The 24663-nt window shown below is 42.3% G+C and overlaps 3 protein-coding genes and 1 long non-coding RNA gene across 6 annotated transcripts; 1 reads left to right on the forward strand and 3 right to left on the reverse strand.

Annotated features, from left to right (window-relative positions):
* Positions 1-562: 562 nt before the first annotated feature.
* LOC115694028 (3-ketoacyl-CoA thiolase 2, peroxisomal) lies at positions 563-19173 on the reverse strand. Of its 2 annotated transcripts, XM_056312703.1 has the most exons (15): positions 19170-19173; positions 4737-4843; positions 3985-4061; positions 3810-3894; positions 3334-3460; positions 3094-3192; positions 2944-3011; positions 2668-2775; positions 2509-2586; positions 2290-2422; positions 2103-2199; positions 1855-1978; positions 1673-1781; positions 912-995; positions 563-825 (listed from the first exon to the last, which is right to left on the reverse strand). In XM_056312703.1, the coding sequence occupies exons 2-15, from the start codon at positions 4830-4832 to the stop codon at positions 716-718; spliced, it is 1395 nt and encodes a 464-aa protein (XP_056168678.1). In that variant the 5' UTR covers positions 4833-4843; positions 19170-19173; the 3' UTR covers positions 563-715. The 2 variants fall into 2 exon arrangements, with proteins under 2 accessions (XP_056168678.1, XP_030476992.1); XM_030621132.2 differs by lacking the exon at positions 19170-19173 and having other exon boundaries at positions 4737-4920.
* Positions 7486-9367, forward strand: LOC130138485 (uncharacterized). Its single transcript, XR_008816883.1, has 4 exons — positions 7486-7561; positions 7653-8539; positions 8669-8817; positions 9173-9367. It is a non-coding gene; the product is annotated as an uncharacterized LOC130138485 (long non-coding RNA).
* Positions 7683-12868, reverse strand: LOC115694020 (uncharacterized). 2 transcript variants are annotated; one of them, XM_056312693.1, is made up of 11 exons: positions 12772-12868; positions 10510-12656; positions 10197-10408; positions 9793-10101; positions 9616-9702; positions 9186-9338; positions 8652-8815; positions 8381-8528; positions 8142-8264; positions 7975-8062; positions 7683-7876 (listed from the first exon to the last, which is right to left on the reverse strand). In XM_056312693.1, the coding sequence occupies exons 2-11, from the start codon at positions 12377-12379 to the stop codon at positions 7683-7685; spliced, it is 3348 nt and encodes a 1115-aa protein (XP_056168668.1). In that variant the 5' UTR covers positions 12380-12656; positions 12772-12868. The 2 variants fall into 2 exon arrangements, with proteins under 2 accessions (XP_056168668.1, XP_056168662.1); XM_056312687.1 differs by having other exon boundaries at positions 10197-10426.
* LOC115694022 (probable voltage-gated potassium channel subunit beta) lies at positions 14659-24663 on the reverse strand. The gene is made up of 5 exons (XM_030621123.2): positions 24218-24663; positions 23534-23729; positions 21902-22045; positions 20826-20990; positions 14659-15021 (listed from the first exon to the last, which is right to left on the reverse strand). Exons 1-5 carry the CDS (start codon positions 24583-24585, stop codon positions 14908-14910), a joined length of 987 nt encoding a protein of 328 aa, XP_030476983.1. The 5' UTR covers positions 24586-24663; the 3' UTR covers positions 14659-14907.

Raw genomic sequence — 24663 nt, forward strand, 5'->3', positions numbered from 1 at the left:
CCAACTTGATAAAAAATGAGATGGTAGAATAGTCATTTCATGTTTTGAGGATTTGCTCATACATATAATATATTTTCATAATCGATTTGTTTACTCTTCAACATTTATTTTTTTCTTGCTGCCTTTCTTCACGCGGCCGTGAGATAAGCTTAAAATGGATTTCGTTTTAAGCTGGGGTGACTGCACATTTCGAATTCGTGATGGCCAAGACGGCAAGAGATGACGGAACTACAGGAATGCCTGTTTTTGCATCTGCTACCATTTCCTTCCGTGAGAAGTTCTGTATTCGTGCAGGGCAATCATCATTGTAGTACGATGAACACTTCAAAGTCCTAGGGTAACATAGTTCGTTTTGTATGCCCATCACAAATGAACGCATGTGAACCTGCGCCTCATAACTCCCCTATGTCTGCAACGCGAGTCGATGCCTGGAATCTAGCCAATCCGCGACAATCGCATCATCCAAATCTCCGGTCTTGCAACAGAATTGGAACATATTAAACGTATAAAGATCAAGTAGTAACAAAGATCCCTGAGGCAGAAGGGGTGGAATACAAGAGAATTGTTACGTGAAACCACTGATTTTGCATTGAGTTCAGCAATTTAAACAATGCACACGTCTTATTACAATGCCCTGACCAAATTTGTGAATACTAGAATATGACATTATTCACTGAAATGAGAATGAGGAGATGAAATGCAAAGCTCATCAAATCTATCGAGCATCCTTGGACAAAAGATTGGGGAATTCCACTTTTCTGGCATTGGAAAGCTCATCAACAGAGTCCCCTCTTTCCAATACAGCTGCAGCGCCCATCCCGGTGCCTGCATGTAAGAAATTTTCAATGTTCAGCTGCACACCATCTTAAGAACATGAATAGTTACACACGCTGGGGAGAGAGAGAGAGTACCTATACACATTGATACCACACCAAACCGGCAATCTTTGCCACGGCGTTTCATCTCATGCAACAGAGTAGCAACACAACGTGCCCCTGAGATAGTGGGATAATATTCTCAGAAAAACATATACCTGGCGGTCTTAGAGTTATCATTACAGTTAAGAACATGTCAGAAGGCACTAAACCTGCAGATGCAAGTGGAGTGCCGCTGTATAATCGATATTTTCTCTAATCTCTAATAACACAGATTCTATTTCAATCAGTATTCTCACTATATACAGGTTAATAGAAAGCGGTTTCTCCCTCATTTGTAGATTCGGTTCCTAAATCCTTTCACTCTTCCAGCTTGAATGACCCAAAGAAATTCTCTAAAAAATTGTTGCCTGAGTGACCAAAACTTTTCGCTAAACATTCTAAGCAGCCGGACGTAAGTCGCTGACATTTCATGAAACTGTTGCTAGTTAGTCATCAAAACCTTCAGCTAGCAGGCATTTAGCTTTATTCAATCCATGGCAAACAGATTGCATTAAGTTGTTTAAGATGGACGATTAAAATCTTTCTATAGCAGGCTTTATAATTAGTCACAGAGTCATACCATTACAACAAGCAGGACTTTAGGTCAGTCAAGGACATTTCCGTGAAATGCATCATAATCAGTCTACTATTGGGTTTAGATTAAAAATAGTTTTCCTTGATCCTACTGAACTGTGACAAGTAAAAAATCTCTTAAAAGCCAATACCAATGCAACATTAAAATCAGTAGGAATTACCAGTTGCACCCAAAGGATGTCCCATGGCCATCGCTCCTCCATTAACATTGATCTTTTCTGGATCAAGACCCAGCTTGTTCCGACAGTAGACAAACTGGGATGCAAAAGCCTGAAGGGACAGCCATGTTTGAGATTCCTTGTGGCTTGAATGAGAAAAACCAATATTAGAGATCATCACTTACCTCATTTATCTCAAAAAGATCAATATCTTCGAGTTCAAGACCAGCAGCTTTAACTGCAGCTGGGATTGCAACAGCAGGCCCAACACCCATAATAGCAGGATCCACACCAACAGCAGCGAAAGTCCTGCATCACCATGAAGAATTGGGTATTTTGTAAGAAACCTTCCTTAATGTCTTCATACAAGTCCTCTTGACCACACAAGACGCCCACAGGATTTAGTCAGACCAAGTATACTGCTACAGTATACCTGAAGACACCAAGAATGGGTAGGCCTTTCTGCATTGCAAGACTTCTCTTCATGAGGAGAACAGCTCCAGCGCCATCACTCACCTGGCTTGAATTACCTATATGACCGCAGAAAAAAAAATATAAATAAAGTGCTGAACCATGAAGAGAGTATAGTTCCACATGTCTTCGACACTATCATTTATTACCAGCAGTTGTAGAACCATCTTTCTTGAACACGGGCTTCAGCTTAGCTAGATCTGACACTGTTGTGCTAGGACGAATGCCATCATCCACTGCTATGGTTACAGGTTTCTCATCACCAGTTTTTGGGTCAACAATCTGGAAGAGTAAGTATGTCAGATGCCAATGTGGCTGTGTGCAAAGCTTGCAGAGGTATTCTCATACTATAAATCAATTGCTATTACCTTGGTAGCTACAGGGATTATTTCATCTTTAAATCTACCAGCAGCTGTAGCAGCAGCAGCCTTCCTGTGAGACTCAACCTGTACATATAACCCGTGAAAATGTAAATAAATTGTTGATGCAAAGAAGCATTAGCTGTAGATGTCATTTTTTATACTCACGGCAGCTTGATCTTGCTCCTGCCTTGTGACGCCAAAACGGTGTGCGACATTTTCAGAAGTTACACCCATCGGGAGCAGGCAATTTTGAGCTTGAGCAAAGCTCTTGACCTGGTGTCATTTCAGAAGAGAGAATGAGCCCACAAAACTAATCCATGAAACTGGACGATAGAGCAAAAAACAGTTCGGCATACTGGACCAAACATGCTTTGTGCCCATGCTTGTGCATGCATGAGTCTGTACGAGTGCGAGAGAGAGAGAGAGAGAGAGAGAGAGTACCTTTGGGTTGACTGATCCTTCCCAAGCCATTGGATTGACTGTCATAGATTCAATCCCTGCCCCAATGCCTGCAAACAAGGGTATATGATAAATCAGGATCACAACAGCCACAAAAAAACACAAGTTTCTCATAAAGCATGTTCAACATACCAACATCATAAAATCCTGCTTTTATAGCTGCAGCTACATCAGCAACTGCTTGAAGCCCAGATGAACATTGTCTGTTGACAGTTCTAACAGGCACGGTTTCTGTACCCATTCAACCAACAGAGAAAAAGTCAACCAAAAGAGCTAAAGATGAATGAAAGGAAGAACGATTGACAATGAATATCGCAGCGGCGACGCCAACACCATAAACCATAAACCAAAGATGCATTAAATAAAAATTACCAGGGAAACCAGCGTAGAATGCAGCCATTCTGCATTCACTTGCTCTTTGTGAACCAGGTGCCAATACTGTGCCCACAACAATATCTCCAACTTCACTTGGATTTATCTTTGTTTTTTCAATCAATGCCTGCATCGATGACAGTTCAAATATTTATTTATGACTTTCAAAAAAGGCACGAATACTCTTAGTTTAAGAGTGATTAATTTACAGCAAAGACCGTGGCACTTTAAAAAAAAAATGAAACACATGGTTGGCATCCAAGTTTTTTCTGGAATGAATTTCAGCTGTTTGGATCTTCCTTTGACATTATTTGTCACATCCTAGAGGATCATTTGAGACTCTAAATTACCAATTAAATGAGAGAACAGTCACCATCCATTCAAACTAGGGGTTGTCAAAAGTGTACCTTCAACTATACATTCACGCATCTCCAAAATAAGTCCAGCAATCACATGAGCCAGGGGAAATGACTTACCCTCAGAACAGGCGCAAGCAGATCATCTGGGTACGTGTCCTTGAACCCGCCGCGCTTCGCTTTGCAGATTGCTGTCCTATATGCACTGTAGAAGAATTACAGGTCGTCGTCAGCAAGGAACACACACAACATAAAAAGAACCAAGTTGCATCAGTTAAAAAACAACAATACTTACGCTACTATCACTATGTCGTCCCCAAAGCCAGCGGATCTTTGATACGCCGCGCTATCACCTGCCGAACATATAGATACCTACAATTCCAATCCCAAAAAAAAAAACCCAAAGGAAAACCCAAAAAAGACCGAAAAATTCGTAAGGACGCCAACAAGAAGAAAAATGATAATCATCCCAGTCAAGGAAAAACTAAAATTAGCACGACAGACATCACTACACCGTCATAAAGGAAACAGCATATCTTCGACATATTTTCCGAGCCGAATTAAAACTCTACGCACCGATCTACAGCTCAAAATTCGATCTTTGTCTTGAATTGTGCAAAATCAGCAATACCCAGAAAGCAAAATCGAAAGCCGGCTGGCCTCACGAGCCAGCGACACCAGAAACACAAGCACGGGAAGAGCTCCAAAGGATCGGGAGAAAACAACAACAACAACACACAGGCCAGAGGAAGCAAAGCAAACCGCGATCCCAAGCGAAAACCAGAGGACGACGACGACGACGGCGGCGGCGGAGCCACAGGGAGGCGCAAAATCAACAGAAATCGGGCTATTCAAACCAAGACACAACTAATTCGGAGCCGACCGCACGGCTTAGACAGGACTCCTCGAACCACTCGCGATCGGATCGAACGGGAGCGCGAAGAGCTCGGGATTCCGCAACCGAACGAGGCGAAACCAAATGCAAAAAAAAGGAAAGGAGGAGGAGGAGGAGGAGCAGCAGCAGCAGCGAGGACTCCAGGGACTCACGGAGAGCGAAGATTCATCGCCATGAACAGAAGAAGGAGGAGGAGGAGGGCGGAGGTGTTGGAGGAGAACTCGCTGCCTCTCGATCGCCTTCTCCATCTCTCTCTCTCTCTCTCTCTCTCTCTAGAAGATTTTCAGCTGTGTGCAGTACCTTGCGTGCAGAGGATGAGAGATCGGAGAAGACGCGAAGAGGGACGACGCCTCGTTATATATAGTGCTCGGAAATTTTGTATTTTAAAATTGATCCTCCCACTATATTTATTTCGCGAGAAATGAATGATTTAAAAAACATAAAAACGAATGGATAATAAAAATATTTAAGGCATAAATTATTATCGCCATTGAAAACATTTTCCTAAAAACGATCGGCTTACTAATTCGAGCGTGCGAAATGAGCGGTTTGTAATCGAGTCGATCGGAGGAGGACCGGCCCGTCGTCGGCCGCGGCTCAACCGATCGGACCTGTCCTTGTAATCGGACTTCGAGCTGGTAGGCGAGCCCCGTATGTTATCTCTTTTCCCCCAATACTTACAGCGTACCTGTAAGTGCCCACTGAATCTTAGGATCGCGACTGCTTTTTCGAGATTGATCCGTCCGGCTTTGAGCGGTATGGCCTTTACATGATGTTTCGTGAAAAACACTGCCCGGCACAATAATACCGAAAACAATAATAGTTACATCAAAAGAATTATAAGTTTCGTTTGTTTCGTTAAAAATGAATAATTTGGAATACATTTTCCTAAAAATGATCGTTTATATCTCTTTTAAAAATTAATGAACGAAAATTACTTTCATCGTCCACAAAAATATTTAGACATAAATTATTTATGATAATGAAAACATTTTTACAGGCTACATATTTCAAGCGACGATGAGCGATCATATTTAGGATCATTCATTTTCCACAAAATAAACGAAACTTCAATCTATCACCCCAAGCTGACCACGAAACCCTAAAAGGAAAAAAGCACAAGAAATCATTTGTTTCGGTGAAAATGAATTAACTGAAAAAGTTTTCCTAAAAATGATCAATTGTATCATTTAAAATAATTAGTTAATGAATATGCTATCATTATCGATAATAATTATATTTGAATGATGAATATACCGTTCATTAATTCATATCCGTAAGTAATACTAGAGCGATTATTCAAAGAAACGCATTTTCTAAATGTATCGTTTTCAGCTAAAAAGCTGTACTTTATTTGTATTTTTATTTTTCTGTACAATCCGGGGAATCATTCCATTTAATATTCTTTGTTTTACAAAATGAATAGATAATGACAAAGTAATATTAAATAATAATAATAATAATAATAATAATAATAAATAATAAATAAATGGTGAGGACAAGAGGTGACGGGGGAGGAGTCAGGGATTGGCGGTGATATGCCTGCCTGTTAATGGCAAATGGACGATGATAATGATGGGTATGACGTGGCAAGTTGCTTCACCTCCTCTTTCTTTTGCGCCCCCGCCCCCCCCCCTCCCCCCACTCGCCTCGGAGCGCGTGGTCTCCACGAAAAGAACTGACTGGTTTGGACCGGATCGCGGCCGGTTTTGAGCGGTTCCGAAGGCACCGGTCCGACTTCCGGGATCCATAAAATTGAAATTAAGGAATTTCGGCCTGGTTCCCGGGTGTCGAGTGTGGAGCCGCCCATCCGAACCGGATCAATTTCTTTTAGTCCGTAAAAAAGAAAACCCTAATCTATCTCTCATTTCACAAGGGAAGGCTCTTTAAGACTGTAGCGACTAGGTCTACTTATGCACGTGATTTAAAATGACAAGAACAAATCAAAACATAAAATCGAATCTTGCCACGAATTGAAAAAATCTCTATGGAACTTACAATGTCACTGATTGTAGAAACCTCTTGATTTTCAGTTTCGTCTGGAACATTAACAGCAAATAAAAAAAAATTTAAACATGTCATTAATTCCATCGGACCACCCTTGAGCCGTACTCGACCAGTTGGTTCGATTCCGATGGACACCGTTATAGCTCCCGGCTCCAGAAATTGGGAACCGGCTCCTCTGATTTGATTCCTGATTTTTGAGCGAAACTAATCACTCCTTATTTTCGCTACGCAATCTTTCGAAATATACAAATCCCTTTTTTTTTGAAAATTTTTATCCATTTTCGAGGTAAATCCACGTTGATATTGGGATGCGCCTATCTCCTTATTGTGATTATCTTCGCTTTATAATTATTATTTTTTTATGCTAATCACAACAAAAAAATTTATTTATCTATCAAGAAATTTGTCTATATTTTATACATCGAGAGAACGCCTTTTTCAGAAAAAGAGAGACGCACGCGCCTCGGTTCGCGTGGTGATTTCGTGGGGGGGACTACGAAGTTAGCTAAGCTTGGAATGCGTGCCTCAATTTTCTACGCCCTTTTTTTTTATTTATTATTAATTATTTTTTATCAATATTTTTCTCTACTTTCCTTAATTTCTCCATTTTTTTTTCTTGCCGAAAAATTGCCGGCAGGAATCAAGGTCCCAAGATAATGTTGAAGGCACGCATGGTAGCGTCAATGCGCCTTACAAAAAGGACCATAATGCCCTCAAAGGCATCGATAATAACTAAAAATGACGCATCGCGCGGCGGCACCGGACCCGGCTCGTGTGATCAGGTGACCAAGCCGAGCCGAGCTGAGCCAATCCGGGTCGGGCCAAGACGGTCCCTCGTGCGAATCAGGTCCATCGAGACAAGGCCCGGGACAAGGAACCAAACTTGTTGTGGCGCGCTAAGCAATCTTGAACCTATTGAATATGTCCGAAACATCAAACCCCACCACCTCCTAGAATGCAATGCACAATCGTACGTCGACTCTTCTTCTTCTTCTTCTTCTTCTTCTTCTTCTTTCTTCTTGTGCTGCGAACATTCGCTAATGGACTCTATGTATTTACAGAAACATAGTACGAGAAGACTTCGATGGCGATCAGTACTTGGGCTTGTTGTCGGAGTATCGCTTGGTCTGGAGCGTCTTCAACATGGTCTGCAGCCTCATGGTGATCTGCGTGAACGATGGCCGGCTCGAGGGATCGGCCGACCAGCACTCCTCCATCAGTTCCCGCCACTCCGGATCGCACCGCTCCGGTATAGGCGGCCTCAGCGTGTTGCTCACGATGCCCCCTTCGTGAAAATAATCGAAGAAAATGGAAAAGGATCAGTCATTTTTAATGGTATTTAATCAAGAATGAGAGCTGCAGGCATTTTCCAGAAGATCACACCTATGATTGCACCACAATGCATGTTGGCATAAGGTTCTTCGCCGGTCAACATCTCCCACATTGCGATCCCGAATGAGAAGATATCCACCTGAGAGGCACCGCATTGTGTCACAAGTCTTGATTAATCATGTTATGTTATATGATGATCATGATTAATTATCGCTAACCTTCTCGGAGACGCGGTTGTTAGTACCGTTCAAGAGCTCGGGCGCCATCCAGGGGAGCGTACCCCGGATTCCCCCCGACACGAACGTGTTCTGTTTGATTCTCGACAAGCCGAAATCTGCCACCTTCGCCAGAAGAAGAAAGAGATTTCAGACTTCCTTCCAAACCGTTCGTTAAGTTATGCGATTAACAGCGTGATCATGCAAGTAGATTCGAGTTGAAGGCTTCATCATGCATGTACCTTGCAAATCGGTCGACGGGGATCCTTCAAATTGACGAGCAGATTGTCGCACTTCAAGTCGAAATGGACGATGTTCTTGAAATGCAGATACTCCATCCCGAAGGCCGCGTCCATCGCTATCATGAGCTTTTTGCGACGGTCCAAAGCTCTGCAAGATAGGTAGTTTTATTACTCGGTACGTCCAGGCTCTCAAGTATTTAAAATGCGCTTCCTCATTTTCGTAACATGAACTGAATTGAGATTAACAAGACTACAGAATGAGAAAACTGACCTGTTGTTTCTGACTAGATTATGTCTAAGCGAGCCGTTAACCATGAACTCGGCCACCGTCGCCAATGTCCCACCGGGACCATCAGGAACAACTCCATAAAAGGCCACGACGTTGGGATGATGAAGATTCGACAAGATCTTTGCCTCTCTCCAGAAATCTTTTGTCTGTAAGTAGTTAATGTCATTAGGAATGGTTTTTCTTGAAACGGAAAGAGATTAAACATGATATCTACTTTGTTTAGGACCTTTTAATCCAGGAAAAAGAAACTTCACCGAAAGTCCTAAATTTAAAACTTGATGCATGGAATGTTGTTGTGAATTTTGAAATCGTCGCATGGTAAAGACGGAGAAGTTGATTTCCCTATCATATTGTCGCAAACGTGTCAGATTGATCAAAAAATTGCTTCATCAACACTATCAGATAATTTCCTGTTGTTATTTGGAATGATTTTTTGTGTCGTGAAACGATCGTCATGTGAGTCAAATTACATGAGCACTAATTTCATATTTGCAACTATGCAGCTCCGAGACTTACCATGCGCTCTTGCTCAGACGATCTTCCTGCAAAACAACTGTTCTTGATTCTTTTGATGGCAACATCTGTCCCTCTCCATTTGCCATGATAAACTGTCCCGAATGTGCCAGATCCTAATTCTTGTAGTTCTTCCAGGTCGGCGTTCTTTATGATCTACAACAAGAACACACCACATTTAACCACACGAATGTCGTTTCTATGCTAAAGCAAGTATAAAACGAGAGAGACAAATCGAATAGTGCACAGGGTGAATATCAACTATTGCCCTGTCAAATCTAGGTTGACATGATGATTTAACGAAAAAGTTTGGAAGTCTATCGCGGTAGATATGACATCAACATTGTTTAAGGTTTAGCATAATAAAAAAAGTGCTACCCGTTTTAGTCCACGAATAATAGAGAGCGATTTTGCAAGGGAAATTCATTAGAACCTGCAAACCGTAGATGCCGGCTTCGATTTCAGCTATCGCTGCATCAGATATGGGGTCATCTGCATCATGGCCTTCGCTTTTAACATCCTGGAGAGCATAAAGCGAGAAAGAAATTTAACAACCATCATGACGTACTCAATCAGACATTTAGCGAGGACTCGAATCGAATTGTGGTACCTCATAGTCTGTATCAGCAGCAATGCTTTCGCCTTCTGTTTCTCTAGCAGATGAGATGCTATCGCTAGGGTCATCCTGTATATGCGCCACTATCCTTGAGGAAATGGGGATGTCGAGAGGCGTATTCTCAGTTACATCTTCAACGATCACTGGTATTGGCTGGACAATGTTCTGATGATTTTCTTCGTATAGAGGCAATACATTTACAGGCTTCAATCCCTTATCGAATCCAGCCTCAGAGCTGACTTCTCCAGCACCGTCCAACAAACCTTCTTCATGGGATTTTCTCTCTTTGCATGAAGTACTAGGCTGAAGATTTTCAGAAAAAGGGAAGATGTAAGTACAGAGAATACTAGTGAAATTTGAGTTGATTTCATGATTCATTTGGGGGGAGTCATACATACAGAGACTGAAGATGCAGCGATTTCAGGAACTTGCTTAAGTGATCCTTGAGTCCACGCGGGATTCTGTCCATGCTGATCTTTGAAAGGTGATTTGATACATACCATTCGTTTCACGTCTTCATGAGGCGCGACGCTATATTTTTGGCTCTCGGAGGAAACGTTTACTTCAATGTTGGAACTTGCCTTGTGCTCTTGTAGCATATTCGCGCAATCTTCGTCGACAATGACTACTAAAACAGATGTCAATTTGGGAAACTAAGAAAGTTCACATAGAATTTCACAATGTTATAAGACATATTCAATCAAACTTCACCTGTAAATTGTTTCTTCTCTTGAAGGGAATTGGAATCTTTGTCGTCTTGCCACTCCAGTACATTTTGGTCCCTGATCACTCGCACCTCCTCATTCGAGCGCAAACCAGATGTGCTTTCCTGATATTTTGCAGCAGTTAGATCCTGTGACTTCATCTTCCATTCGCGCGAAGAATGGCTCGAAGTTGCCAGCAAAGGGACCTTCTCTGCCGAAAAATTCGATGAACATGAAATTGTGCCTTCCTCTGTAGAATGCGTCGATCCCCTGTTAAGTCCTTGCAACTGCGAGTCCGATAATGCGTGCATCATTCCGTAATGAGGGCCGTCTTGTTCGGGAGATCCCAGAAGCTGACACGCCGGGCCTTCAGGACGAGTTGCGAGTTTATCTGAATGATACACCCTCTCCTTGAGTATAGGCCTACTGAAATTGATGTCGAACAGACCGTAGCACGACGCTGGCACGAAATTTTCCGACATGTTCTGATCATGAACATGAATGCCACTTTGTCTATATATTTGTTCAGCATCAAACAAGTTCGCTATTTGCGAGTCAAACAGTTGAAGAGGCTGAGTAGATGTAGGATTTTGATGATTGGTAATGTCGTAATAGTAGGACTTATCACTAAGATACTTGTCCGGAATAAAATGCCTATTGCTTTCATTCACATGACTGTGATCCGTAAGATCCCTCTTCTGTAATGGCACCGGAGTCATCGGGGGAGAATAATCAAGAAGATTGCTGGAGATCTGTCTCGTCATCAATAATTGAGCAGAAGGATTCGAACTTGTTCTTGCCAAATTCAAGTAATTCGGGCTATAATCGTTGATTTCTAGAGCTTGAGCGAACGTCGGGGAGTCTCTAAGATAACTCGGGCTGTTGTCTGAGGACACCGTGCCCTGATGCATTACGTGGCTCGACGGAGTCTGTCCTCTTGCGCTCTTTTGCGGGCTCCGATCCAATATCCCGTTAACGGCGACGACATATTGATAATCGACATCTTGCTGCTCGGCCGCTAATCTAGCTTCGAAGGAATTCGGGCTCTCTATCTCGGTCAAGGGGACAAGAAATATGCGGAGTCTCTGACAAGTACCAACTTTTTCGAGCTCCTGATATTCCTCTATCATATGATGTAGGTCCTCGTAGGAACAAACCGATATCAGCGCGTCGAGATCCTCACCAGGGAGTTGATATTTGATGGTGTGAGGCTGGTTGCAGATCGCTGAGGTCTTCTTCACGAGCTCCTCCCAAGAGAGGTTCTTCCTTATCGATATGATGCGGGTTTCGCCGCCGACGTACCGAAGCTTCCCGTCGCTAGGCCTTGGAAAGATTCGTCCACCATAGCTACAAAGGAACTTCATCTTGCAATGGGAAGAGCCTTGCGCCATGATTCCTAGTCCATGATGATAGTACGATTGAGGAGACCCTGAGGAATACAGCGGATCCATGGCGCCTCGAGTATGCGCGGCTTCATCGTAATGTGCATTGGACCTTTGCCCGAAGAAATCGTATTCTCCCTGAGGCCTTGCTCCATAATCCAAATGAGTGGGGCTCTCCATGTATGGACCCGGCATAGGTTTAGCCAAAACATTGGAGAAATCCGAGTTGCCGTACGAATTCCCTCTCGCGTGCCGGAGCGGGCCGCTCGCTTCCTCGCAAACCACATGTTGATCCTTCAAGAAATTGAAGCTCGGACTCTGTGGCAGGAAATGATCTGCGTTAGGTATCACGTGGATTCTCCGGACGCCCATCCGATCCCTTAAGAACTCGACCGAGAACTCTTCACCGGTCTGAGAACATATGTCACCGAAGTTCTCGTCGGCTCTGCCAATCCTGAATTTCTCGCTCGAATCTTCCCTAGCCTCGTTCATCATGGTCTCAACTGGACCCTCGTCTGCTTTTCGACCCGCATAAACATTCTCCGACACCCTTACTATTCGACGCTCATCAAGTATAAAAAATCACGCCAATGAATCCTTCCTCAAGCACTCTACCAGACGAGCCATATCGCTATGCAAGTAACCTTCGAAACGCCGCCGGCATCACCCTTCGGCCGTTGGGAAAACCGATGCTCACGAACCTCGCAGATGTCGATCCTCGGGATAAGAAGAACCAAAGAATGGCAAAGTATTTACTGATGAGATCGTCAATCTAGGACAAGGGGAGTAACATAAGGAAACGGGTATCAGCTGAAATATTAAAAAATAAAAAAGCATCACCAATGATCAGCAGAAACGATACAAAAGCACCAGGGAATGATACCCACTTGCTCATTCAAGTTCTTGCCATTGGAATCCCAGGATAGTCTGCGGAAGAAATCTGAGAGACAAGAAAAGGATAGAGATGGTGGAATTCCGAATGAGTAATGCGCAGAGAGAGAGAGAGAGAGAGAGAGAGAGAGAGAGAGAGAGAGAGAGAGAGAGAGAGAGAGGGAGGGGCAAAATGGAGTGGCTGCGAGAAGAGCAGTCTCAGAATAGTTCGGCAACAAAGTAGGAAAGAGAGGGAAGGATATAGCCTCTGGACCTAAACTGCAAGACGAACATTTGAAAGTGAACGCATGCACGCGACGGGACAGAGCCCCTCTCCCGATCCTCTCACAGAATCACTCTGATGTCTGCATGCATGATCTATCCTTGTGATTCAGGACGATTCATTGTCGATCGATCGCATATTTTCGATACAAGTCGAAATTGTAGCGCGCCATAAAACGATGCACAGGGCTCGATTATGTGCGACCGTATTATCCTTAAAGGGTCGTTACGTTCCCTTCTAGTTCTGGATAGTTTAGTTGCTTTCTAGACATATGAAAAAAAATTAAACGTAATTGAATAAACGGTCGAATTAACGACTACGGATAAGAATAGTAAAATTTAATTAATATATATATCTTTGGAGAAAAATGAAACCACGGATTCCACTTCTCTTTATAATTTCTTCACTCTACTTCTAGATGGTTTGTCATTACATTGTTTCTCCCTAGCTTCCAATTTCAGTTTGCACAATCGGACGTATCACACCCCAAAGTGCAACCAATCTTATTTCTTGGCGGTCCACCAATCTTTAAATGGTGCACAATGAAGTTTTTCGTGAAGAACGAATATATTAATATAATGTACTACGGAATATAATCAATATTTGACCCAAAAAAATATAACCGGTAAGGTACCGCTAAATATAACCGATCTAACTTTAAATCGACCCACCTAAATTTTGATTCATGAGACGGCTGTTATATGGTCCATAAGGATAATGGAGTACTTCATGAAGGAGGAATTCATTAAGGTGGAATTCGCCTAGGAAAAGAAAGGCATTCTCCCTGAGGATCATTGCTCCCCTTTCCAGTTGTCGCGTTTAATACCTAGTCTTTCTTGACTTGGGTCCGTTTATTTGAAGAAAATCTGCTTCTAGAAAATTATTTTCCGACTTTTCGGTATTTGCATTACAAAAAGCTAATCGATCCAAGAAAAATGTTTTTCTTAGATTAAGGAAAAACTTCACTTCTAGTAAAAAGGACATCACTTTGCTTAAATCACTAAATAAATAAAAACTAACCATTTATCTTGAAAATGATTTCTATGGAAAATATTTTCCTTCGTCAAGAAATTTTAAATCAAACAAACGCACCTTTAGAGAAAAATTAAAAATTAGACACCGGCCCAAAGAAAACGAACCGGTAATGCAGTGCCAAACGGAGATTTAAGAATTAAAGAGCGGAAAATGGGTGCATAATCAAGTTGATTGAAGAGAAAGGGATCATATAAGTTAATCATCAAAGGAATTTGGGCTAGAAGGTAATGCTTGCCGTATATCATGTCTTAAAGAACTAATCTAATGTTAGTGCTTGAACTCCTTCAAAACTGATGTGGATGTGTTGAAATCACTGAAGGTGTAATCTACAGAGAGAGAGAGAGAGCAAATTTATACATCAGCTTCAGCATGTCTACATTGTCTAGTGTTAGTATTGTTCGATATACAAGTGGCCACTTCTCCACAAGGCAGCATATTCTCCTCAGTTATGTGTTACCTGTGACTTCTTTCACACTCAAATTTACAAGAGCATGAACATCGTAAGCTGTTCGAGAAGGAAGCAAACTCAGGCCACAAAAGTCCAACGAACCACATGGTTTAAATAGCCAAAGTCGAAATAAAAGTGTCTACAACAACCCAACATGTTCATTAGTTCCATGTTTCCACGAGATGGAAACATGTCCACCACCAACCAATCCCTCATGCTCCCCACAAATGAAAAGAACACCAAACCCGGGTCCAAATACACCATACCAACAAATGCTCCAGAGAAAACTACACACAAATGCTCCATATGGAGAAGGAATCGGCACTAAGAATGTCCAAACAATTGAGTTGGCTGCACATAGGCAGATATCGGGTGGAGATCCATTGTCTACCTAAATGAATCGGGGCGCTTTGGCTTGCTTTGAACGACGGCTTCGATCTTTTCCATCACAGCAGGAGTCAGTAAGGGGATGACATCAATAGCCTTCATGTTCTCTTGAATCTGAAAGAGCACAGGCAGCATGATTAACCATGTAAAGGATATACGATGACTTCTGAATTTTCTAAGGGAAGCAATCAGGAAGACTATGACTGAATTATACTGTTCAAAATTCAGTCTGTTGCACATTACATACTAAATGTACAGATCTAAAGCAACCTCACATTGATGGCCCCAACAGAAAAATGCGGATGCCCATAAATTGAGCATACTATCTTCAAAATATATTTGTCAGGATATTCAAAGTACTCCATCTACTCAGATAGAGAAAAAATTCGCAGATCATATCTTAGTTTAACTTTATAGGGGCTCCTTTTGGAGGAACTTTATTGGCACTGGATAATTGTGCAGATAGTAACTCTTCTGGACTGACCTATTCATGTATCACTTTAACAAGCAGCAAGAACTGCCTTCTTATTGGTCTTTCCTCCACTTAATTGACTATATTTCTAACCTGAGCAACCTCCATGAGAACTCAAGATTCCTATCACAAGATGGGGGCTTTGGATTTGTTAGAAGGGTAAAGTGGTCTTTAGGACCTAAAGGTCCTAGGGCTTATTTTTGTATATGTATTGAACATCATTCTATCTATATACTACTGCATTTTCCTTGTATCATGGTATCAGAGCTTGGTACCCGACCCCAACCCCAAACCTAGCCGTCGCCGGAAGAGCTTGCATCCGCCAGCGACCAGCTCGCGCCCAACTCGCGCGGGCAGCGCGCCCAACTCGGGCGAGGCTCCTGCTCGCGCGAGCCTCCAGCCGCGCGACCCAGCTCGCGCGAAGTTCCTGCTCGCGCGACCCAGCTCGAGCTCGCGCGAGCCTCCAGCCACGCGACCTAGCTCGCGCGAGGTCCCTGTTCATGAGCTGAAGTGAGTGGAGCCTCCTGCTCGCGCGACCCAGTTCGCGTGAGGTCCCTGTTCATGAGCTGAAATCAGTGACGTTCCTGCTGGACGCTGCTGATGAACCTTCTTCACCTTCGCCACCTCTAACTTGTGAAGCAAACCTGGCCTTCCTCTTCCCTCTGCTCTATTGGAGGTATTCTTCTGTTCGTGAGCTGAAGTGACTGGAAGTTTCCTCGCCATTGCTGTGAGTGGAGGTGTTGTTGTGGCTCGGTGACTCCCGGCTCTTGCAGCCACGAAATGATGCGGTAAATTTGCTTGATTAGGCCAAATATCAGAAGTTCTAGTGTCTTCATGAATATGTTGAGGTCTGAACAGGTCTGATTTCTTGGTTTTTCAGATCTTAGATTGCGGGTGATTGACTAATTGAGTTATAGTTTATCGATTGGTGGTGTTTGTGGGTCGTGGAGGCTCTTTTATGTGGTGATATATCTTCAATTGTGTTGGATTGTTATCAATTATGTTGGATTGCTGAACTGTTGAGGTTGAGATTGAGGTGCATGAGGGAAATATTGCGAGAATTCTCTTGTTGTCATTGGAGAATGGGTGATTTTGAGAAGAATAATCCTGTGATGACTGAGGTGATTTCCTCGTTGTCTAATCGAATTACTTATAGGAAGCTTGAGGGTAGTTCTAACTTCCATCAATGGAAGAAAATTGTGAAGCTTACTTTGACCGACAGGAATCAACATAGACACATAACTGAGCCTAAACACAAAGATGATGCAACTTGGGATGTAACTGATGCACGTATCCTTGGTCAAATGTTAAATTCTATGGAAAGTTATATAGTTGATCTTGTAACTCATGTTGACACGGTCAAAGAAATGTGGGAGTATTTGGATGTATTGTATTCAGGCCAAGGCCAACATCTTTATGGACCATCTCACGTGTCCACCGATAACTCAGGGGCCACACGGACTTGTCATTACTGTGGCAAACCTGGCCATATTGAGAAATTTTGTTACAAATTACATGGTAGACCAGGGCAGAAACAACAATTTGCAAATATTGCGTCTGTTACTGATTCTTCTACACGGTCTTCTAAAGGCAAGGTAGTGGTTATGTCTAATGAGGAATTTGCTCGGTACACCCAGCTTCAGATCTCACAGCCTGCTTCTTCCACTGCTACTTTGGTACAGACAGGTAATGCTACTACATGCCCTTCAGCTACTTCTCGTCCTTGGATAATTGATTCAGGGGCTACTGATCACATGTCGGGTCTTTCAAGTGTATTTTCCTCTCTTACTCCATCTTCATCCACAGTTACCATAGCCAATGGATCATTTACACATGTTAAGGGGGTTGGCACAGTTTATCCAACTACTTCATTGCCATTGTCCTCAGTGCTTTATGTGCCACAATTTCCGTTTAACCTCATGTCTGTCAGTAAATTCACTAAAAACTTCCAATGTTCAGTAACATTCTACCCTGATTCCTGTATTTTTCAGGATCTGGCTACGAAGAAGACGATTGGTAGAGGACGTGAGGTAGGGGGGATGTATGTGCTTGAAGACGCTCCTTCCATTGCATGTCCTAGTGTTGCATCCCTACATCAAATTCATTGTCGTCTGGGTCATCCTTCTCTACATAGTCTTCAGAAGTTAGATTCTAGTTTTAGGTCCCTTTCCAGTTTAGAGTGTGAGTCATGCCAGCTTGGCAAATTACATCGTATTAGTTACTCGCCACGAGTCATTAAACGAGCAGCGTCCCCGTTTTCGTTAGTTCATTCAGATATTTGGGGTCCTTGTCATGTGGTTTCCAATCTGGGTTTTAGATACTTTGTTACTTTTGTTGACGATTATTCCAGAATCACTTGGTTATATCTAATGAAAAATCGGTCAGAATTGTTTTCTATATTTCGTGCATTTATTCATGAAATTCATACACAGTTTGGTGTGCATGTTAAGGTTTTGCGTTCTGATAACGCTAAAGAGTACTTTTCTGCCCCATTTTCTGATTTTATGACTCAACATGGTATGATCCATGAATCTTCCTGTCCTGATACACCACAACAGAATGGTGTTGCTGAAAGAAAGAATAGACACTTATTGGATGTTACTAGATCCATGTTGTTTGAAATGAAGGTTCCCAAAACCTTTTGGTGTGATGCTGTTCTGACTGCATGCTATCTCATTAATCGCATGCCCTCTTCTGTTTTGCGAGGTGGTATTCCTTTTTCTACTTTATTTCCAAATGTGTCATTGTTTGTCTCACCACCCCGTATTTTTGGTTGTGTCTGTTTTATTCGTGATCATCGACCTGGAGTATCAAAACTTGATCCCAAGGCTATCAAGTGTATGTTTTTGGGTTATTCCCGTACTCAAAAGGGATATCGTTGTTATTCTCCATTACTGAGAAAATACTTTATAACTGCTGATGTTTCATTCTTTGAATCCACTCCTTATCATGATGTTCCAATTTACGTTTTCGAGTTGGATGAAGACTTCTATGTGACTATGACTACCCTTCGGTCAAGCTGCTCCAACTACTTCACCAGTCTCTACACAGGAACCACCTCCTCTCCAGGTTTATACTCGACGTCCTCGAGTGGCAACTGCTTCCCCCCTGCCTCCTGCTACTACTACGTCATCTTCTGCTCCAGATTTGCCATTAGCTGCCTCTCCTCTTGTATCTGATCTTGACCTTCCTATTGCTCATCGCAAAGGTACACGTACTTGTACTCAACACTCTATTGCAAATTTCATCTCATATTCTTCTGTGTCTCCTTCCTTTCGGTCCTTTTTATCTACTGTTGAACAATATTCTGTCCCCAAGTCTGTATCTGAGGCATTACAAAATTCTGGCTGGAGGACAGCAATGGAAGAAGAATTAATGGCTCTCGAGGTTAATCAAACTTGGGACTTGGTACCTCTTCCTTCAGGCAAAACTGCTATTGGTTGTCGTTGGGTATTTGTTGTGAAAGTCAATCCTGATGGTTCTCTTGCTCGTTTAAAAGCACGACTTGTTGCAAAAGGGTATGCTCAGGTGTATGGGGTTGACTATCTGGACACATTTTCTCCTGTTGCCAAACTTACTTCTGTTCGTATTTTGATATCCCTTGCTGCCACATATAATTGGCCCTTGTTTCAGCTTGATGTCAAGAATGCTTTCTTGCATGGTACACTTCATGAGGAAGTTTATATGGAGCAACCTCCGGGGTTTGTTGCTCAGGGGGAGTCTGGGGTTATGGTTTGCAAATTAAGAAAGTCTTTATATGGTTTGAAGCAATCCCCACGGGCATGGTTTGGAAGATTTTCTGAGGCTGTACTTTCTTTTGGATTATCTAGATGTGGAAATGATCACTCTTTCTTTTATAAACAGTCGGGGGGAGGCAAACTGTTCTTGATTGTGTATGTTGATGATATTATCATTACGGGAGATGATTTGGCTGGTATAGCTGAACTAAAAATCTATCTTCAGCAACAGTTTCAGACTAAGGACTTAGGAAAGTTGAAGTATTTCCTAGGGATTGAAGTGGCACATTCACATAAAGGTATTGTTCTGTCACAGCGAAAATATGTCTTAGATTTACTCATTGAGACAGGTATGATGGGGTCAAAGCCTCTTGATTCACCCATGGAACGAGGGGTTAAACTGGCCGCTGAGGGAGGAGAAATCCTTGATAACCCTGAGAGATATAGAAGGCTGGTAGGTAAGCTGAATTATCTCACAGTCACTCGACCAGACATTGCCTTTCCAGTTAGTGTTGTAAGCCAGTTTCTGTCTTCCCCTCGTACATCTCATTGGGATGCAGTTATTCGGATATTGAGGTACTTGAAGAAGACTCCAGGGAAAGGAATTGTTTACCGAAACCATGGTCATAGTAAAGTTGAAGGATTCTCTGATGCTGATTGGGCAGGGTCTCCAGATGATAGGAGATCAACTACTGGCTATTGTACCTTGGTTGGAGGAAATCTAGTATCATGGAAGAGTAAGAAACAGAACGTTGTTGCCCGCTCTAGTGCTGAGTCAGAATATAGAGCCATGGCACAAGTGACATGTGAATTAGTGTGGATTCAACAGTTGTTGATCGAGTTAGGCTTTAAAGCTTCAGGGCCCATGACTTTATGGTGCGACAATAAAGCTGCAGTGCATATAGCTTCCAACCCTGTATTTCATGAGAGAACAAAACACATTGAGGTTGACTGTCATTTTATTCGGGAAAAGTTGCAGAGTGGAGCGATCCTTCCTAGTCACATTCGAACCGGTGAACAACTTGCAGACATTTTTACTAAACCTTTGGGTAATGGGGGGATAGAATATATTTGTAACAAACTGGGCATGATTAATATCTATGCTCCAGTTTGAGGGGGAGTGTTAGAAGGGTAAAGTGGTCTTTAGGACCTAAAGGTCCTAGGGCTTATTTTTGTATATGTATTGAACATCATTCTATCTATATACTACTGCATTTTCCTTGTATCAGGATTCAATAAATTTTGGCAGAAAAGTTCTGTAATTCTTCATTTTTAGATTCCACATACAAGCCCAACGTACCCCAATCTATACATAACCCAGAAAAGTTATGTACGTCAGCCACTCCTGATGATTGATGGGAGTCTAACGATTGCACTGTGCAAAAGTTTCATGGTTTTGCTCAGTGAAAAACAATGTGTGCCAATAAATAAATGTAATACCCCAACTTGATTCCAGGATATGTCCTGTAACACCCTGAATCCAGGGAACACAAATACATAGCAAATAAAATTCATGCCTCAGATTTATAACACCACCACCAACCTCAATGAGAGATGATAGTAATAAGCTTGAAACTATCAACTGGCTAATTGGATGCTAAATGAGATTTTAAAGCTATAAAAAAGTTCCAAAAACCTAAAAGAATTAACCATACCAAGATTAGATGCTAAATGAGATTAAACAAAGATCATTGCACTTAAAAACCAACCTGGGACTCCTTGGTTGCACCAGTAATAACAGATGAGACGTTAGGATTTGCAGCACACCACGCAATAGCAAGCTGAGCTAATGGCACCCCAAGTTCATCCGCAATTGGTTTCAGTCCATTGACCTTCCTCAGCACATCATCAACCAAGGAACGACTAGCAAGATTCTAAGATAAAAAGAAGCATTAATTCTCATATTGTCTTGAAGTGAAGCATTATCAAACAACAAACTGGAAGGCTGAAAAGTTAAAATTTAGACTGCCGCTGGCGAGATTAAATATATATCATGCATCATCTTAAAAAATAAGTAAGGGCCACATATCTTCCAAGATTGTACAGAATAAACAATTACCGCATTTTTTTGGGCCAATAACAATAATGTTGGGTCTTGCAAAATCAGCATCCATCAGTGCAGGTATCTTTCCCATAAATATCATCTTAAACAATAGTGAATTGCAGATATACCGCATTGTCTTAAATAAATAACTAGAGCAGATGTATTGCTGTAATTATTCAGAATAAACAGGAAAGGAAAGTAGAACTACAAATATTTTATAAACCATGGGAAGTTTTAAAATAGCACAATAAGCGTATAAATTGCTGACCTTCATACCAAGAGCCTAAAGTTTCTCATAAACAAAACTGAAGCAATGATCATTCACAAAACCAATTATCGATCTTTTTTCCCAAGTTGAATGGTTCGTAAGTCAATGAGGACCAGGCATATGGTATCTAATAATCTGTCACTTAAAAGAAAGTAATGAGAAGGCTCATCCAAATTATCAGATTATCAAAGCAGAGTACATGGAAGGCCAACATCATTTTCTCCTTTATCCTATTAAGTACACTAGCATGGTGATGGATGAAAGATTTATCTAATCAAACAACATAAGAATAGAGGGCACCGAGTTGTACATTGCTCCTGGGGCAGGGGAACATCAATGCAGAAGTTAGTCAAGAAGAACACCCAAAATGGATCATTCCACTCTATAGTTTCCAAGTCCCATAAGAATCTTATTTAGCCACCCCATTTTGAAGGAAATCTTGATAATCAGAATTGTCTTTCAAAGAAACTTACTTTATAGTTTTCCAGAGCAAAGCGGCTATCAGGAGGTATAGTTCCCTTGTTGTATTTCCCGGTGAGCACTCCAGAAGAAAGTGGACTCCACGTAGTCAGACCCAAGCCATAGTTGGTATAGAGGGGTAGATATTCAGACTCGACCTGCATCCAGTATTCAGATTATAAATCAGAACCAAGACAACCAATATAAATATGTCCTTTCTTATACTTTCATATGTGACCAAAGCACGATATCAAACTCAACTTGGAGCATTTCCTTTGCCAGAACTGCACAAAAGTCCCCTTTTGACATTGCCACCCAATTTTTCTTACTCTAAGTTGGACAACCGTTTTTTTTTTTTTTTTTTGTTGACATAAGCCAATCCAACAGAGTACCAATCTTTTTTTTTCTTTTTGCAAGTTTGGCAAGTAAATTTACTAGTGAACACCACAGGGGAGCCTCCCATTCACAAACCAAGAAAATAGACAAAGTATACACTGTTGCTAGACCATCCCAAAACTATTAAATCACATGTCAATGTGTAACACTTGATTCAAGAAAAAGAATCATCTTAGGCTGCAAATGTATCGCAAGTACATGACATTAAAGGATTAAATGAACTCATATGATGTACTTCTTAACTATTACATGAGAAAAATTAATAAACCAGCATGAGGTTACAGAGGACTATGCATTGAACAAATGCCATAGCAGCTGGCTAAACCCAATGATCTTAACCTGGTACTTATTCCTTTCACTTAACTTGAATAAAATGACAAGGCAAGCATGATCATGCCTCCCTTCCATGCAGTTTAAGAACAAAAAGGTGCTCATTGACAGCATCTGAGCAACATAGACCAAAACTAATTTAAGGCGACGAACAGATCGTGAATGTCACAACTGGGAATAAGAAAAGGCATCCACAGAGCTTCAACTACTGCAACCGCACAGAAAGCTATTGTCGAAGTGGGAATAAAGGTGTCCCGCTGCCATTACCAATACCATGATTGTCTCGGGAGGTAATTACTGTGGCTGTTGAAATGGAGGAGCAAGACTGCTTACTCAGCTCCAAAGCTGAGAGGGTTCTCATCTACAATTTCTGTAGAGGACAGTCACTAATTGTTTTGCCAACTGGCTGAAGTGAGAACCCAAAAGCATTGGTGTTTTCCCTTTTCCATGTTACACGGCATATTTCTAATTTCAAAGCAGAGTATGGACTCGAGAAATTTAAAACTAGTAAAATGACAGCCACCATATTTTGTCAGTCTTTCATCAGCTTTGGCCCTCTCGAAAGAACAGCTTTTCATCAGCAGATGCAGAGGGTTCATTTTTTCTCGCATTTTCTAAACCACTCAAAATGTTGACCAACAAATTAGAACTACAAAAAAAAAAAGACAACCACAAACTTAACAATCTCTTCATTTGAAGATGCCCAGAGTTCAAATTTCTCACATTGTGCAGAGCATTCAGAGCAAAGGGAAGTGAGGTATCAAAGTACAACAATATCATACTAACAATCAAAAGCAGAATCTAACTTGAATCATGTCCTGACGGAAAAATGCCAAGCGATATTGAAACACAGACTTCATGTTCAAAAGAGCAAACAGCATCCCAAACTTCCAGCGGTAACGTGCACCAAGAACACTCACCTTATGTCTAGAGAATAAGTTGTACTCTGGCTGCTCCACAATCGGCCCCACCATATCCAACCTCTGTGCAATCCCCCAAGCCTCAGTAATCTGCTGTGCCGACCATTCGCTAGTTCCCCAGTAAAAGGCCCACCCTTTGTCAATGACATAGTTCATTGCTCTAACCGTCTCTTCAATAGGCGTGGAAGAATCAGGCCTGCATTAAAAACCCATTCACGTGAAAACCAACTCACCATCACCAAAATGTGAACTGTATGAACTACACAGTCAATTCTATTTCTATCAGGAGAACAGTAAAGTCGAGCAACCAAAAAGCAAGATCAAATCCCAATCAAACCATCGAAAGATCAACGCATTCAGACGAGAGGAATTGAATAATACAAAATCAGAACCGACCACATCTTTTGCAATGATCTTCAACCTGAACAAAACCATATTCCTCACCTTTCGGAGCTAAAAAGACAGCTGATATAAGCAAAAACTCATTCCACGTGCACAGCTCAAATGGAGCCAAAAAAAAAAACTAACTTTACCACCAGAGAGATCGAGTATAAAATCCGACTACGAAAACCGACTGATCAATTCTTGCACGAGAAAGCAACAAAATCAAACCACAAAACGCAGGGAGATCGGAAGCCTCCAAACGCAATCGACCCAACAAAATCAAACACCGAGCAAGCACACCTGTGGCTATAGATCACATCGACGTAGTCCATGTCGAGCCTCTTGAGCGAGGCCTTGGTGCCCTCGACGACGTGCTTCCGGGACAAGCCCTTGTCGTTGGGGCCGGGGCCGCCCCAGAAGATCTTGGTGGAGACGACGATGTCGGATCGCCGCCAGCCGAGCTCCCGGATGGCCTGGCCCATGATCTCCTCGGCGCGGCCGTTGGCGTAGACCTCGGCGTTGTCGAAGAAGTTGACGCCGTGGTCGCGGCAGCACTGGAGGAGCGACTTGGCCTCCTTCACGTCCAGCTGGTTCCCGAAGCTCACCCACGCCCCGTACGAGAACTGGCTCACCTTCAGCCCCGACCGCCCCAAGTTGTTATACTGCATCTTCAACCCCCGGCGACCGACCCACCGACAGAGCGGTTCCTTCCGGCGGGCGAGCGGTTCCTTCCGGCGAGCTCCGAT

The sequence above is a fragment of the Syzygium oleosum genome, unplaced genomic scaffold (assembly GCF_021117445.2).
Source record: "Syzygium oleosum isolate NSW1041296 unplaced genomic scaffold, Sole_v2.1 Sole_v2.01, whole genome shotgun sequence".
NCBI lineage: Eukaryota > Viridiplantae > Streptophyta > Magnoliopsida > Myrtales > Myrtaceae > Syzygium > Syzygium oleosum.